A 17,918-nucleotide genomic window follows, 5' to 3' on the forward strand; every position below is an offset into this window, starting at 1 on the left:
CACCGTGACCCCGTCGTCAACAATCTATCGCCAGCCGCATCAGTCGGTCGATGGCCTCGTCTTACCCAACATAATTGCTTGCTGTTGCTCCAGTTTCCCGGGCTGCACGCTGGCTGCGATGTGCCGCGATACATTACCTGCAGGAATTCAGCTGGAGTCATTACCTGGCCGTGTTGTTGAGCCGGCCGGGGAGTTCAGCAATGTGACTTGAGTGTTCCTGCGGCTTTGGTCCCAGTACAGGCAGCATCGGTAAACCTGGAGGTCCATCTCCGTCGTCCCTAGTGACACCGCTGAGCCGCTCCCAGCTTGGTGCCACGCTCAGGCTCCCGTCTCAGCACACCAACTGTGAGCGGGCGGGGCCACATATCACAAATGGTGTCACATGGTGAAAACTGTCGTGACGTCAAACTTGGGGTGTCCACAGCCAACTGTGGTGATGCTGAGGTTAACGTCACCACCCACGTCACAGTCCACAGCGTCTTGTGACATCAACACTCCGTCAAGGATCGCTCACAGTCGCACCTGCCTGACGTGACCCCAGCTGCACCTCTGCTACTCACTGCTGGTGGTGTGCACTCACTGCTGGTGGTGTGTACTCACTGCTGGTGTGCACTCACTTTTGGTGTACTCACTGCTGGTGGTGTGCACTCACTGCTGGTGGTGTACTCACTGCTGGTGGTGTGCACTCACTGCTGGTGGTGTGTACTCACTGCTGGTGGTGTGTACTCACTGCTGGTGGTGTGCACTCACTGCTGGTGGTGTACTCACTGCTGGTGTGCACTCACTTTTGGTGTACTCACTGCTGAAAGTGTACTCACTGCTGGTGGTGTGCACTCACTGCTGGTGGTGTACTCACTGCTGGTGTGCACTCACTTTTGGTGTACTCGCTGCTGGAAGTGTACTCACTGCTGGTGGTGTGCACTCAATGCTGGTAGTGTACTCACTTCTGGTTGTGTACTTACTGCTGTTGTTGTGCATTCACTGCTGGTGGTGGACTCACTGCTGGTTGTGTACTCACTACTGGTGGTGCGCACTCACTGCTGGTGTGCACAGTTAGTCGATACATATTTGGTACTTTTGCAAATATGTTTTAAGAGAGTGACTGAACTTCTCAGGGAAACTGAGGTAAATCTTGAAATATAGTTTTCCTGACGACATTTTAGCTTAGGAAGATTGTAGGTCAGACGTAGGGGATCACCAGACCCTGCCTGGTGGGGTGGACCAAGGACAGACACAGGACCGTGCTAATGGGGGGAGGGGAGGGTCGAACCCCCCCCCCCCCCCCCAACAGTTACCACCACACCATCATCATCATCATCATCATCATCATCCCCCCCCCCCCCCCCCCCCCCCCCCCCCCGCCACAAGTCATCGTCCCAGTACCCGTCATCCTTCACACCAAACACCCAGGACATTGTGGTACGACATTCTTGGGTCAAGATGAAGTCTAGCTTGTAGATCATCGGTTCTCCCAACCTGAACTTCTCCCTTCTTGAAAGTCGGGTCCTCATGGGACACAAGATGAGGGGGATGATTGCCTCATTAATGAGGCTCATAACGACGTCAACCTAGAGCGAGGCGACGCCTCGAGAGTGAGCGAGTTGTGGGGATTTGGATGACTCCCGAGACCATCAGGAAGGCGTCATATTCGTGATGGATCGTAGCCATGTTTACCACAGAGGCATGAATCAGGAGCGTTGCCTCAAGAGACTGGAAATAGAATATTTCCTCCTGGTATGGATGACGTGTGGCAGACTAGGGACGACTTGCACACCTCACCTGACAGGTCAGACGGGGATGATTTGTCCACATTACCAGTGGATGGAAGTGTGGCTCATAGCGGGTAGTGCAGGTGGCTTCCGAAATACATCGAAGACAACCTGGACTTGAAGGTACGACTGTGGCTGAGGCTACTCGATCTGAACTGGTTGTCACCACATAACCGGACAGCTACGTAGTTGGTCAGGTTAGTCACAAGGGTAAACATGCTTCCGCTGATACTGCACTACTGGAAAGTTGTTTGCCCACACACACACACACACACACACACACACACACACACACACAGCGCTTCCCAGGGCGGGCCAGACCAGACGAAATCCATTCCAGCTAAAAACTGCAGTGAATTGAGGTAAAGGAAAGACAAAATTCGTGACACGTGTGCTTGGGGAACACTGCGTGGATTCTGGGAACGCGGAACTCTCGTAAGCCTAGCATACAAAGTAGTGCCTTTTCTGTGAGTTTTTCTTAATAGGCCTTAATTTCAGTAATATATGATTTTTCTTTTACAATTTCAGCATGCCAGCAGGTCAACAGTTTTTTCTTTTTATGTGCAGTAGGAAGTTAGGCGCCCAGTATTTAATCTTGCAATGCTTTTGATTTACAGGTTATGCGTGGACAGACAGACGGACCTGTGAGGATAAGCTGGCTGCAGCTACTGATAGAATAACCTAACCTAACACACGGGGGAAATGTCCCTCAGGATCCAGTTTGTTGAGAGAATCAGGTAGTGAGCCATCCACGTCGGACAGGAGCGAGGTGGGTGTTGAGATCGACAGAGATATTTCATTGACCACAAAAATACTTGTTTTAAGAATATACGTTATGGTCCATGATTAAAATTTTGAACAAAACAATATAATAGTTAATTAGAGGCATACGAATATAAATAACACAAATGATGCACCAGTAACAGAAGTTAATAAACAAACACTAAGATACACAACTTAGAAATCATAGTACAAACACATGATATAAGGAGAAATGTTACACAAGTTCATTCATACTTAAACATACAAGTTGGTGTAGCGGTTAGCGTCCATGACCATAGGTTCGAATCCTGGCTGCGGCAGTCGGTCCACAGTCAACCCAACTGTTCATCCACCTCTAAGGGTTGATCGATACAATGAGTACCTGGCTCAGGCCAGGGATTACATGTATGTTTAAGAATAAACTTGACAGATACTTCGCTTTAAGTCCAAGACTTCATTATTTGCGCTTCGTTAGTGAAAATGACAGTTTGCAGGTTATTCTCTTTGATTTATCTGTTTGACGTCTGACTGTTGCCAAGCTAATCTGTGAATTTCTGATATCTTCAGCTATCACAAGCGCCTCGAAAGGGCCCAGTGGTCTCTTGTTTGAATTCTTTTGTATTCTCTTACTTCGCATACATTCAAGAATCCTTTACAGTATTCACTCCATATTCTCCTCACCTCTTTTCATGTTAGTGCTTTCCCATCTGATCCCCGTACTGATGCTCACACTTGCTATCTTATGCAATTCATCTCCTTCCAAAATATTTTCATAATGTCCCTGAAGTTTGCAGATCACTCTTAACCTAACTCTCATTACCAACTTTTTTTTTGCAACCTCTGCATCTTCCTCTCGACTTACAGCCATTTCCGCTTGTACATTTCTCAATCATTCACACTCCTTCCCTGCTGGTTACGCTCGTACACCCCTCTTTTCTCCTTTACCAACAACTTATCTTCTCATTCCTCCATTAACCTCTCGTGCCCACCTTCCGCATGCCACACATTTTTCCTACACATTTAATCACTATCACCTTAAGTACCTCCCATTCCTCACCTTCTCCCAAAAGTACCTCCCATTCCTCACCCTCTCCCCTAGTCTCGTTTGCTCTCACCTTTTGCTATTCTTCATCCAGTATCTCCTGGTATCTCCTTTCACAGGCTTGTTTTCCAAGCTCACTCATTTTCACCCATATCACTCCCTGTTTTCATACAAATCCTACAGACTGTTACCCTCGCCTCCACCAGAGAGTGATTAGGCACTCCACCGGCTGCTCCTCTCTGCACATTTACATATAAAAGCCTCTCTTTAGCACAGCTGTCAGTTAGGGCATAATCCAGTAATACCCTCTTCCCGTCAGCCCACCTCACCCACGATACTCGTATATGTCTTTTTCCCTCGAATTCAATTCACCCTTTCCATTGCACGACTCATGCCTCACACCCTCTCGTATGTTCAAGCCCCAAACACTCAGATCGTCTTGCACTCCGTCCTTGCACCTCTTACTTGGTTGCCTTCTCTTCCTTGTTCCCTCCACTGCCGATATGTATACCCTGTAAGTCAACCTCTCTTCACTTATCCTCTTCATATGCCCAAACCATTTCAGCACGCCTTCTTAAGCCCTCACAGTACCTCTTACTAACACACCTCTATTTTACCCTATCATTTCATACTTGATCAGCCCACCTCACGCCACATATTGTCCTCATACATCTCATTTTCAACACATCCACACCTCATTAACCCTCTACAGCCCACGCCTCACAATACGGTCGGAATCACTGTACCATAAAATATGCCCCATCTCTACCCTCACAAGTAATGATCTCTCTTTCCACACACACTTCAGTGTGCCCAGGTCCTAACACCCCCTCCCCCAACACCCACACACACACACACACACACACACACACACACACACACACACACACACACACCGAACCTATGCTTCGCTTCAACTTCCATGGTTCCATTCGCTGCCATGTCCACTCAGGCATGTAAAACATCCCACTCCCTCCAGTTTATCTCTGTTCAACGTCATACTTCAATTAACTTGTCTCTGTCTCCTGCTAAACTTGTTAATGTTGCTTTTATTTACATTTACTTTCAACTTCCTCCTTTCACACACACTATGTGTTTTATCTGAATGTTTTTATATTTTGTTTGCGTTTTGCATATTCAAGTTTTGTGACGCAGCTTTTTCTTATTTTCATAGATTCCTCTTGATGCCTCTGTGAAGGCGAAAGCTTGATTGAAATACATGGATAACTTTGGACAACTGGTGTTTGAGCACCCACCTAATGGTAGAATAGTACTGACAAAATTAGAGACCATAAGAATGAAGATTGATAACTCTAAGTATGTTGTCATATTTAATTCTATGTCCATTAGAGAAAACCTGTTCAGTTCTTGATGACCATCATATCATACAAGGTTCGTAATAAACCCATTTTGTCGGTCATGCTCGCGTTTCTAGAGAGAAATGCTACTAAGACGATGTTTACCTCTGACAGGGAGATTAAACTCCATGTTATGGGGAGATGACTGACTGACTGCCAGGTATCCAAGTACAGTTGGAGCGGGTTGGTGGTGACTTTAGGTGTAGGGTCGAGGAGGGGTATACAAGTTGGTGCAGAAGCTGGGCTTCCCTTGTCTCTCCTGTGTACAATGTTAACACTGCTCACATCCTCCTGCGATATATTGACTTCATCGTCTGTTAGGTCGTGTGTACACATACAGTACCTGTACATACACTGTTAGCCGTTATTATACATTAGTGTTCTGTGCTTTTAAGGATCATTAGAGAATTAGCAGGTGTGTATGATGTTCTCTTGTTAGGTTACGTTTCAAAACTTATATCCCATACATTCACTACAGGGAGAGGTACCAGTTGCCGTCACAACGGAAGGTACCAAGTGCTGCCACAGCAGGAGTTACCAAGTGCTGCCACAGCAGGAGTTACCAAGTGCTGCCACAGCAGGAGTTACCAAGTGCTGCCACAGCAGGAGTTACCAAGTGCTGCCACAGCAGGAGTTACCAAGTGCTGCCACAGCAGGAGTTACCAAGTGCTGCCACAGCAGGAGTTACCAAGTGCTGCCACAGTAGGAGTTACCAAGTGCTGCCACAGTAGGAGTTACCAAGTGCTGCCACAGTAGGAGTTACCAAGTGCTGCCACAGTAGGAGTTACCAAGTGCTGCCACAGTAGGAGTTACCAAGTGCTGCCACAGTAGGAGTTACCAAGTGCTGCCACACAGGAATTATCGAGTGCTGCCACACAGGAATTATCGAGTGCTGCCACACAGGAATTACCAAGTGCTGCTACAACAGTAAGTACCAGGTGCTGTCACAACAGTAGGTACCAAGTGCTACCACAACAGGAGGTACCAGGTACTGGCACAAGAAGAGGTACTAAGTGCTGCCACAACAGGAGGTACCAGGTACAGGCACAACAGGAGGTACCAGGTACTGGCACAACAGTTGGTACCAAGTGCTACCACAACAGGAGGTACCAGGTACTGGCACAAGAAGAGGTACTAAGTGCTGCCACAACAGGAGGTACCAGGTGCTGCCACAACAGTTGGTACCAAGTGCTACCACAACAGGAGGTACCAGGTACTGGCACAAGAAGAGGTACTAAGTGCTGCCACAACAGGAGGTACCAGGTGCTACCACAACAGGAGGTACCAGGTACTGGCACAAGAAGAGGTACTAAGTGCTGCCCCAACAGGAGGTACCAGGTGCTGCCACAACAGTTGGTACCAAGTGCTACCACAACAGGAGGTACCAGGTACTGGCACAAGAAGAGGTACTAAGTGCTGCCACAACAGGAGGTACCAAGTGCTACCAGAACAGGAGGTACCAGGCACTGGCACAAGAAGAGGTACTAAGTGCTGCCACAACAGGAGGTACCAGGGCTGCCACAACAGTTGGTACCAAGTGCTACTACAACAGGAGGTACCAGGTACAGGCACAACAGGAGGTACCAAGTGCTACCACAACAGGAGGCGCCAAGTGCTACCACAATAGGAGGTACCAGATGTTACTATAACAAGAGGTGCCAGGTGCTACCACAATAGGAGGGCGTAAGTGCTAACACAACAGGAGGTACCAGGTACTGCCACAGTAAGAGGTACCAGTGACTACCACAACAGGAGGTACCAGGGACTGCCACAACAGGAGGTACCAGGGACTGCCACAACAGGAGGTACCAGGGACTGCCACAACAGGAGGTACCAAGTACTGCCACCACAGAAGTTGCCAGGGCTGCCACAACAGGAGGTACCAGGTGCTGTCACAACAGGAGGTACCAGTGACTTCCACAACAGGAGGTACCAGTGACTTCCACAACAGGAGGTATCAGGTACTTCCACAACAGGAGGTATCAGGTACTGGCACAACAGGAGGTACCATTGATTGCCACAGTAGAAGGTACCAGGTACTGCCACAACAGGAGGTACCATTACCCTAGCAGGAGGCGTCGGGTGGCTTTCCAGCAGGAGGTGTCCGGTGGCATTCCAGCTGGAGGCGTCGGGTGGTACTCCAGCAGGAGGCGACCAGTAGTCACCAGCAGGAGATGGTTGGTGATGGCACGGTCGTAGTCGTGTAGTTGTGACACAAGTAATGTCGGGTCAGACCAGCGCTGGAAGTGTTTAGTAGCGACGGGTGAAGGTGACGCAGGACGTCAGTATGAGTCTTATGGAACTGACGGAGCTTCTGTCGGGAGATGACAGCAGTCCGCGGTCCTCCAGCCCAGCAGGTGAGTTGCTTTTTCTCACGTGTGGGTGTGCAGGGTTGACCCGCTCGGTCACTCGCCCCACAACACATTTTGCTTCCCTCTCCCTGCTCTATGTTGTCCACTCTCAACGTGACCCAGTTAGCATACAACCTTGTGTGCCTGTGATGGTGGGCCCGTGTGATGATGGGCCCGTGTGATGGTGGGCCTTGGCTATTATCATGCGTCTGTCTGGTGTCTCGCCAGAAAACCTCAACTTGTTTACATAACCCAGCGGCAGCAGAAGCATGTGGTCTCATTCATCTCAGAATCAACACTTCTTCATGAATGAGTCAACTGAATGAATGTATATATATCACACATCCAGACTCATCATCCCTCCGACGCTCACGGTCCCACACGTTATCAAGCCAGTTTGTCAGGATGTGTGTTTGATAATTTCCCTCGACCACAGCCAGATAAGTGGTAAGATCATTGTTCAATAAAGTCATCGTTCAGTCTGGGGCAGACCGTTAGATTTGCTCTCACGAACCTCTACTGATTCCAGCTGAAAGACGCCTCTGCCAGTAAGTAGACTGAACCAGGGCGTTTGAGAATGTGAAATATGTACTTGTCTCTCTCAATTGGCTGCCATATCCACGTCATTTCATCACATCCTCTTGAACTGTCAACCCTACGCTTCTTATTACCCTGTGAGTTTTTTTATTCGATGAGCTCTCAGCATATTTCATGTTTACCTCAGATATTTCAATTCCAGTTCGTTCATCTTATTCCGTATGTTTCCATCTAGAGCCCATGCATCGCATCCATACAACACCTTCAGGACTACTGTACCTTCAAACGTGCCCATATCCGCCCTCCCTTATGGCGACTTCTCTTTCCTGACATTCCTCAGTGCTTCCAGGACCTTCGCCCCCTCACCCACCCGATTACTCACTTTACCTCCCATGGTTTCATTCGCTGCCATGTCCACTGCCAGGTACGTAAAACACTTCACTTCCCCCGAGTTTTCACCATTCAAATTCACATGTCACCGCTGAACCTAATAAGCTGGCTTTTAGTCACATTTACTCTGAACGCTGCTTTTCTCTGACGCTGGTACGTTGCCAGGCCTGGGGCCGGGCCAGTACCCGCTGGCCTTCCCCGGGTTACGGCGTCCGTGCAGCTGCCTCGCTAACATACGCTAAAACGTTGTGCGCGGCACAAATTAACACAATTACTTAACATAATGGAACCCATGATGGCCCGTGTCGAGCACTTGGCAGGGCCTTTGTCGTGCAAGTTGGTGGGGAAGCAAGGAAGAGGAGGGGGTACAACCCCATATTCATATATATATATATATATATATATATATATATATATATATATATATATATATATATACATGTTATATGTGTGTGTGTGTGTGTGTATGATGATAATGATAATAAATTCTTTATCATTCATATGAAATGAAACTTGTGTACTTTTTCCTTGGTATACAAAATAAAGATTAATTATCGTCCATGAGAAAATCTATAATAATACAATACACACCTAGAACTAAAAAGATGTTAAAAACACTTTAAGCTTTACCTGACTTACGGCCATCATGTCCACATTTGTTTACCTACATTTGATGTCTTCCTTCTACTTTTAATTCATGTAACGATCTCACACATGAAGGTACAGACGACCTGTTATGATGTCTGGTGCTACAACGCTGAGTAGATCGTGGTCTTTTACCTGAGGGCAACATCTGATGTTGGGAGGGATAGCTTCTGTTTTTCATAATTACAACTCTGAATTACGTCCTGTGTAACGTCCTGTTCATATAACGCCAGCAGAAATCTTATATTACCTACTCCCGTTTTCTAACATTGGTTAATTATCGTGACGAATTTCCATTTAAACTCGCTGTAACAGTTATCAAACCAACAAGTTGTAGCCAGTGACACGATGGATTGTACAACTAATGTGCAAAAAAGATCCAATATTTTACAATGAATTTTTACTTTACACAATTGTCTGAAAAAGTATAATCTAATATTGATCTTTTTGTAAATCGCGGTAACTTTGCTCACAAAACTAAATCGATCATCTATGATTATTCTAAGATACATATAATCGTTAACCTTTACAACCACATCATTAATGATATACAGAGGTAGGTGCTCTGTTAGTGGTCAACTAAAATCTATTAAAACTTCTTTTGTTTTCCCTCTCATTAAGCTCTAATTACTTGTTCTTGCACCATGCATTACAATGTTCCGTTTCCTCTCCATACCCCACAGCATTATTGAGACAGACTTACACGGGCTGTGTCATCTGCAGGTTTATAGGCCCCGCTATTTACATGCCATGCCTTACAAGTCACTGGTGTATAGTGGAAACAACATCGGTCATAGATGACACCCTTGTGGGGCTCCAGTGATGGTAGCTGTTGTGTCGGAGTATGTGTTCAAAAATTTAACATACTGAAGTCTTTTGGACAAAAATGCATGTATCCATGGATCAGTATGAGAATTAACATTCATATCGGAAAGTTTTTGCATCATGATATGTGGCGGGATGGTGTTAAACTCTCTCTTAGAATCAACAAAAAGCATCTTCGCATATTCTTTATCCAGCTCGTTTATTCAATCTACATAACGAAGTATAAAATCCATACCAAACAAAATAGCCTTCCTCTACACATTTATTTTTTGTATATGCAAATTGTAGTTCCTTCATAGCATCAGATACGTGGTCACGCAATATTCATCATCTTAACAATATGTGCAAGGGATTTTACAATACATAAAGTAAGTGCCACAGATGCATCAGCATTATTATTACATTACGATTATATTTTGGCACTAATCACCTGCTGTTATACTGTGGTGGTTGTCAGTACCACACTAGGTGGGCAGCAAGCCGCACCTGGTGGTACACTGTGGTGGTTGTCAGTACCACACTAGGTGGGCAGCAAGCCGCACCTGGTGGTACACTATAGTGGGTGTCAGTACCACACTAGGTGGGCAGCAAGCCGCACCTGGTGGTACACTGTAGGTGGTTGTCAGTACCACACTAGGTGGGCAGCAAGCCGCACCTGGTGGTACACTGTGGTGGTTGTCAGTACCACACTAGGTGGGCAGCAAGCCGCACCTGGTGGTACACTATAGTGGGTGTCAGTACCACACTAGGTGGGCAGCAAGCCGCACCTGGTGGTACACTGTAGTGGTTGTCAGTACCACACTAGGTGGGCAGCAAGCCGCACCTGGTGGTACACTGTGGTGGTTGTCAGTACCACACTAGGTGGGCAGCAAGCCGCACCTGGTGGTACACTATAGTGGGTGTCAGTACCACACTAGGTGGGCAGCAAGCCGCACCTGGTGGTACACTATAGTGGGTGTCAGTACCACACTAGGTGGGCAGCAAGCCGCACCTGGTGGTACACTATAGTGGGTGTCAGTACCACACTAGGTGGGCAGCAAGCCGCACCTGGTGGTACACTATAGTGGGTGTCAGTACCACACTAGGTGGGCAGCAAGCCGCACCTGGTGGTACACTGTAGTGGGTGTCAGTACCACACTAGGTGGGCAGCAAGCCGCACCTGGTGGTACACTATAGTGGGTGTCAGTACCACACTAGGTGGGCAGTAAGCCGCACCTGGTGGTACACTGTAGTGGGTGTCAGTACCACACTAGGTGGGATTTGTGTCGCCATTTATCATCGTCATTGTCGTTGTTTTTCCAGTGTCAGTTTTCATGTGGCGACCATGACTGATGATGGCGACTTACTGATGTACCCCCGGGTTCGACTCCCTGGTGTTCACCCTCCCTCCATCATCTGTCAATGGTGTTCTCTCAGGTGTTCACCCTCCCTCCATCATCTGTCAATGGTGTTCTCTCAGGTGTTCGCCCTCCCTCCATCATCTGTCAATGGTGTTCTCTCAGGTGTTCACCCTCCCTCCATCATGTCACTGGTGTTCTCTCAGGTGTTCACCCTCCCTCCATCATCTGTCACTGGTGTTCTCTCAGGTGTTCACCCTCCCTCCATCATCTGTCACTGGTGTTCTCTCAGGTGTTCGCCCTCCTTCCATCATCTGTCAATGGTGTTCTCTCAGGTGTTCACCCTCCCTCCATCATCTGTCACTGGTGTTCTCTCAGGTGTTCACCCTCCCTCCATCATGTCACTGGTGTTCTCTCAGGTGTTCACCCTCCCTCCATCATGTCACTGGTGTTCTCTGCGGTGCTCTTCCTCCCTCCACCATCTGCCAGTGGTGTTCTCTCAGGTGTTCACCCTCCCTCCATCATCTGTCACTGGTGTTCTCTCAGGTGCTCACCCTCCCTCCATCATCTGTCAATGGTGTTCTCTCAGGTGTTCGCCCTCCCTCCATCATGTCACTGGTGTTCTCTCAGGTGTTCACCCTCCCTCCATCATCTGTCACTGGTGTTCTCTACGGTGCTCACCCTCCCTCCATCATCTGTCACTGGTGTTCTCTCAGGTGTTCACCCTCCCTCCATCATCTGTCACTGGTGTTCTCTCAGTTGTTCACCCTCCCTCCATCATCTGTCACTGGTGTTCTCTCAGGTGTTCGCCCTCCCTTCATCATCTGTCACTGGTGTTCTCTCAGGTGTTCACCCTCCCTCCATCACCTGTCACTGGTGTTCTCTCAGGTGCTCATCCTCCCTCCATCATCTGCCACTGGTGTTCTCTCCGGTGCTCATCCTCCCTCCACCATCTGCCAGTGGTGTTCTCTCAGGTGCTCGCCCTCCTTACGACATTTACCAGTGGATGCTCCTCCGTGGTTCACACATCCCCGACAGACACACCTGGTGGTACACGTGAAGTATACACGTGCCCCTACAGACACACCTGGTGGTACACGTGAAGTATACACGTGCCCCTACAGACACACCTGGTGGTACACGTGAAGTATACACGTGCCCCTACAGACACACCTGGTGGTACACGTGAAGTATACACGTGCCCCTACAGACACACCTGGTGGTACACGTGAAGTATACACGTGCCCCTACAGACACACCTGGTGGTACACGTGAAGTATACACGTGCCTCTACACACACACCTGGTGGTACACGTGAAGTATACACGTGCCTCTACAGACACACCTGGTGGTACACGTGAAGTATACACGTGCCCCAACAGACACACCTGGTGGTACAAGTAAAGTCTATATAGCTAGAATTATCACGTGACCTGGGCCAGTATAACGTAAGTTCCCTCTCTCCCTCCACCAGTGTCTTGTCCCTGAGCTGGCCTGGTACTGGCTCTCCTACACTACTCTAAGTACACTTCTCAATGTCACTATTTTTATACCTTACTACATCTTCTCTTATCTCATAGTTTCCCTCCATCCTACATTTTTATATGTCATTGCAAATTTGTTGTTAGTCTTTTACACGTTTCCTTAACTTTCTCACTTCCTCGCCCAACTCACGCATCACGCCTCTCCTTCCTTTGGTTTACCTTCAGTATCTTTTTTTTTTTCAGTGTCCAAATTTCTTGCTGGAAGTTTACAGATGGTCAACTCATCACACAAACATTTGGAAAATGTTCCTCGGTCGTCTTCTATCTAGGCGGTCGGGCCTGTTCCTACACCATCCTTCTTTCATTACATCTTTGTTTCCGTGACTTTATTGACCATCATTACACCGTGGGTCGGGTCTTCCTCTGCTCCAACGCTGAGTGACCCCCACGTCTGGCGTTGATTCACTTGGGTAAAACTAACATTGCTACCATTTCCAATAATCTATTTGCTTCTTCACGTGTCTCAGCCTAAGGTCGGCACGCCAGTGGTGTAGAGAAGTGAGGAGAGATGAAACACTTTTGGAAAATTAAGGTTATTTTGGAAGGTGGTCAACAGGTACAGAGGAAGAACACGTGAGCAGTGAGGGTACATTGGCGAAGCCTGGGAGACTGGTAGCGACCGAAGGGCAGGTTCATCACACACAGAGACAGTGGTGTGAGGAAGTGACTGTAGACAGTGGTATGAGAGACGCGGGCAGTGGTGCACGAGGGTGGTGGGTCCGGGGAGTCGGGAGTAGGTAGGGGAGGTAGGGGTGCATAATAAAGGAGGAGAGAAGAGCAACAGTGCAATGGAGATGTGGAGGTAGAGGCGGAGTGGCATGTGTCATGTTGAGGCTAGATATGTGAAGTGTGTATAGCAGGAGGGAGGTGGGTTCCTCTCCCTCATGACTGGACGAAGGAGAGTATTGCTCCTGTGCGTAAGAATGAAGATGGTAAAAGATCACTGGAAGTATTAGAGAGAAAATAATATTGTTTTCACAGTAGGGAAGGGATGTGGAAGACCTTAATTGTGCTAATAGGATTAGTGAACCTTCATATAGGTGGAGAACACGAGGGGCTTAGGAAAGGAAAAGGGCGCGTAAGCCAGTCTTACCTGCTCCAGGAAGTGGTCGAGACACCTGCAGAGAACAAGAGTGTTTAGTTATGTTTATCCAGTACAGACATATGATAACGTCATAGGAATGGATTACGGAAAGTTGTGAGCCTATGTAGTGTACGTGGAAGACTTCTGAATACTCTCGAGCTTTTATAATGAAAGTAGTGTTGGTGGTATAATGAATGAGTGGTGTGTATAGGCTCATGTCACCATAGATACCTTTTATCTCTGTAGGTAAGGCCTCATGTGAGGTAAGACCCGGGTGGGTTGAGATACGTGTACCTCCAGCCTGTGGTGTAACGGTTAACGTTCCTGATCGTGACGCATTCACGGGCCGCCCAGGTCGAGCGCATAGGGTCGAAACCTGGTTGCGACAGTTTGTCCACAGTCAACCCAGCTGTTCATCCACCCCTGGGGACTGGTCGATCAAATCGGTACCTAACTCAAGCTAGCTTCGTCTCTTCGATGTATATCAACTGACTTATATTTCTCTCTTTGTGTCTCCCCTGATGATGTGATTATTACACGAAAGTGCACTTGGGAACTTATCGTGTTTCATTTTCCCCATGGACTCGTAGGAATATATATATATATATATATATATATATATATATATATATATATATATATATATATATATATATATATATATATATACCGTTAATGGGATGGCCTTGATTAGGGCAACATTTGCCCATGCCGTCTCGGCTAACATAAAAAAGTTAATGTTTGTAGATGATTCATTTCATTGGACTGAATCATTTCAGACTCATGATAGATATTCAGGAAGCTCTTGTTAGGCATGCAAGAGGAGGAGGAGAAAGCAGCCAGTTGGAGCAAAACTCTTGATTTCAAAGAGATTGTGAGTCACTGTGAAGTAGCAGTTTGACCAGTGAAAAGCAAGTTATTAACGAAGTCAAATACGTGGAATGATGATCAGGATGACTGACAGTGGGATGGCTGAGGGTGAGTACACAGTGGAGTGTGGACTCCGGCAGTGGAGGTAACTTGTACGTAGATGAAAAGAAAACGGTGAGAATCTTCAAGAACATTGCATTATGGAGCGCTTCTCCTGACATTTCTTTACATGTGTTTATAGAACATTCTTCTCGTAAACCCAGAGTGACGGAATATAAATAGATATAAATGGATAACTGATCATCAGAGTGGCTATGATTACGGGAACAGATCGTATGAAGAATGATGCAAGAAAGACATGTGGTGTAAACAAACATCAGAAAACCTCGCTGAGGAAGAGGTTTATATGGTATGACCTTGTGAGCCGCTCACCAGACGAGTTGGTAAGTGACGTATGGGGAAAAGGCAGACTTTGGATTAGGCGGACACACGCAGTAGGGCGAGTCGTGTGAGACGACATGAACTATTTTAGGTCGTTTGAAATACTCTTATTTTCGAGGAGTTGTGACACATGACGTTGGTCTGTCGTGACAGATCAACTTAATAAACAGGACGAAGAATATGGAAGCGTTTGTGTCCCCGTGGGGAAGCCATGTTCACCTGAGCACACTGGACATGGGCTGAGGTCATGGGTACTTGGTCTATCCCGTGTGAATAGCAGCAGCGTCTGAGACCAAAGAGAGGTCGAGCATATACCTCGCGCTGTGCAGGGAGCTACGCACTGCTGGCTTCCTGCAAATTAAAGTGAGGATGAACACCGACTTGCTTTCTCCTGGGAGATGCAAGACTTGGGCTGGAGGAAGGCATCACACATGTGAACCACACCGTGCGTGTGCACGTACAACGAGTGCTTCATCTCATGGTAATTTTGCAACGATTATATTACGGAAATCGTTGGGTCAGTTATTGTCGTAATTTCATTATATTATATTTAGGATGGAGGGTAATGGCGCCAAACGTTTCGAGCGGCTGATTATCCGTAAAAAATCCAGTCACGATCGTATCCACACAGATGGAGCAAATTTGCTGCCTTTGTCTGAGCTGCGGCCGAGACAAAGGCAGCTTGAGACAAAGACTCTGAGACGCGAGGAGCAGACGGGAGCAAAACACCGTGTGTCCAACTCTCTGGGCCAGAGTTATCAGCAAACACTGAGGAAACGGAGATCATGAGACATGACTGGTATGGATCTGCCGGACTGTATGAAGTTGTGATAAAAAAGATACTGACGTACAACCTGGAGAGAAAATACCAGTTGTGGCCACAAGGAAGACATTTCATCAAGCGAGGCGCTGACAGTGTGCGTGTTGTGAGTCAAAACTTGAGAAGATGGGTCGGCAACAATAATATGTACTGTACTGCGTACTTTGTTATTGAGCAAGAGTTACAGAACAACATCTGCTGTACACGGTGAAGGTACGAGACTTTACGAGATAGTCACAACAGGACTACTGCAGGTGAAGGTACGAGACTTTACGAGAGTAGTCACAACAGGAGAACTACTGCAGGTGAAGGTACGAGACTTTACGAGAATAGTCACAACAGGACTACTGCAGGTGAAGGTACGAGACTTTACGAGAATAGTCACAACAGGAGAACTACTGCAGGTGAAGGTACGAGACTTTACGAGAGTAGTCACAACAGGAGAACTACTGCAGGTGAAGGTACGAGACTTTACGAGAATAGTCACAACAGGACTACTGCAGGTGAAGGTACGAGACTTTACGAGAGTAGTCACAACAGGAGAACTACTGCAGAAGGTGAAGGTACGAGACTTTACGAGAGTAGTCACAACAGGAGAACTACTGCAGGTGAAGGTACGAGACTTTACGAGAGTGTCACAACAGGAGAACTACTGCAGAAGGTGAAGGTACGAGACTTTACGAGAATAGTCACAACAGGACTACTGCAGGTGAAGGTACGAGACTTTACGAGAATAGTCACAACAGGAGAACTACTGCAGGTGAAGGTACGAGACTTTACGAGAATAGTCACAACAGGAGAACTACTGCAGAAGGTGAAGGTACGAGACTTTACGAGAGTAGTCACAACAGGAGAACTACTGCAGAAGGTGAAGGTACGAGACTTTACGAGAGTGTCACAACAGGAGAACTACTGTATTACACACTACTGGTATACACGTCTCATGGTATCCTAAGGTGTCATGTAATCTCGGTTGAGGCATAATGAATGACTAGTGCGGTATGAAGTGAGGACATGATGGTAGTAAGGTAAGGACATGGTGGTCGTAATGTAAGGACATGATGGTAGTAAGGTAAGAACATGATGGTAGTAAGGGAAGGACATGATGGTAGTAAGGGAAGGACATGATGGTAGTAAGGGAAGGACATGATGGTAGTAAGGGAAGGACATGATGATAGTAATGGAAGGACATGATGGTAGTAAGGGAAGGACATGATGGTAGTAAGGGAAGGACATGATGGTAGTAAGGGAAGGACATGATGGTTGTAAGGGAAGGACATGATGGTAGTAAGGGAAGGACATGATGGTAGTAAGGGAAGGACATGATGCTAGTAAGGTAAGAACATAGTGGTAGTAAGGTAAGGACATGATGGTAGTAAGGTAAGGACATGATGGTAGTAAGGTAAGGACATGGTGGTAGTAAAGCAAGGACATGATGATAGTAATGGAAGGACATGGTGGTAGTAAGGGAAGGACATGATGGTAGTAAGGGAAGGACATGATGGTAGTAAGGGAAGGACATGATGCTAGTAAGGTAAGGACATGATGGTAGTAAGGTAAGGACATAGTGGTAGTAAGGGAAGGACATGATGGTAGTAAGGGAAGGACATGATGGTAGTAAGGGAAGGACATGATGCTAGTAAGGTAAGGACATGATGGTAGTAAGGTGAGGACATGATGGTAGTAAGGTAAGGACATAGTGGTAGTAAGGTAAGGACATGGTGGTAGTAATGTAAGGACATAGTGGTAGTAAGGTGAGGACATGATGGTAGTAAGGTAAGGACATGATGGTAGTAAGGTAAGGACATGATGGTAGTAAGGTAATGACTGATAATCGTACTTCTCCATCCCAACACTCGCTACCCTTTCTAATCTGCCCACCTCCCACTCTTCTCATGCCACAAGCATCTTTTGCGCAAACCATCACTGCTTCCCTAAATACATCCCATTCCTCCCCAACTCCCCTTACCTCCTTTGTTCTCACCTTTTTCCATTCTGTACTCAGTCTCTCCTGGTACTTCCTCACACAAGTCTCCTTCCTAAGCTCGCTCACTCTCACCACTCTCTTCACCCCAACATTCTCTCTTCTTTTCTGAAAACCTTTACAAATCTTCACCTTCGCCTCCACAAGATAATGATCAGA

General features: G+C 47.0%; 1 protein-coding gene across 5 annotated transcripts in view; it reads left to right on the forward strand.

Annotated features, from left to right (window-relative positions):
* Positions 1-17,918, forward strand: part of LOC139755803 (multiple PDZ domain protein-like) — a 252,211-nt gene that overhangs the window by 109,715 nt on the left and 124,578 nt on the right. For all 5 annotated transcript variants that reach the window (XM_071674417.1, XM_071674422.1, XM_071674421.1 and 2 more), the window contains 2 exons: positions 2,387-2,538; positions 5,410-7,288. In XM_071674417.1, coding sequence (XP_071530518.1) covers positions 7,219-7,288 — 70 coding nt within the window. In that variant the 5' untranslated portion in view covers positions 2,387-2,538; positions 5,410-7,218. The remainder of the gene's footprint in view (positions 1-2,386; positions 2,539-5,409; positions 7,289-17,918) is intronic.

The sequence above is a fragment of the Panulirus ornatus genome, chromosome 20 (assembly GCF_036320965.1).
Source record: "Panulirus ornatus isolate Po-2019 chromosome 20, ASM3632096v1, whole genome shotgun sequence".
Classification (NCBI taxonomy): domain Eukaryota; kingdom Metazoa; phylum Arthropoda; class Malacostraca; order Decapoda; family Palinuridae; genus Panulirus; species Panulirus ornatus.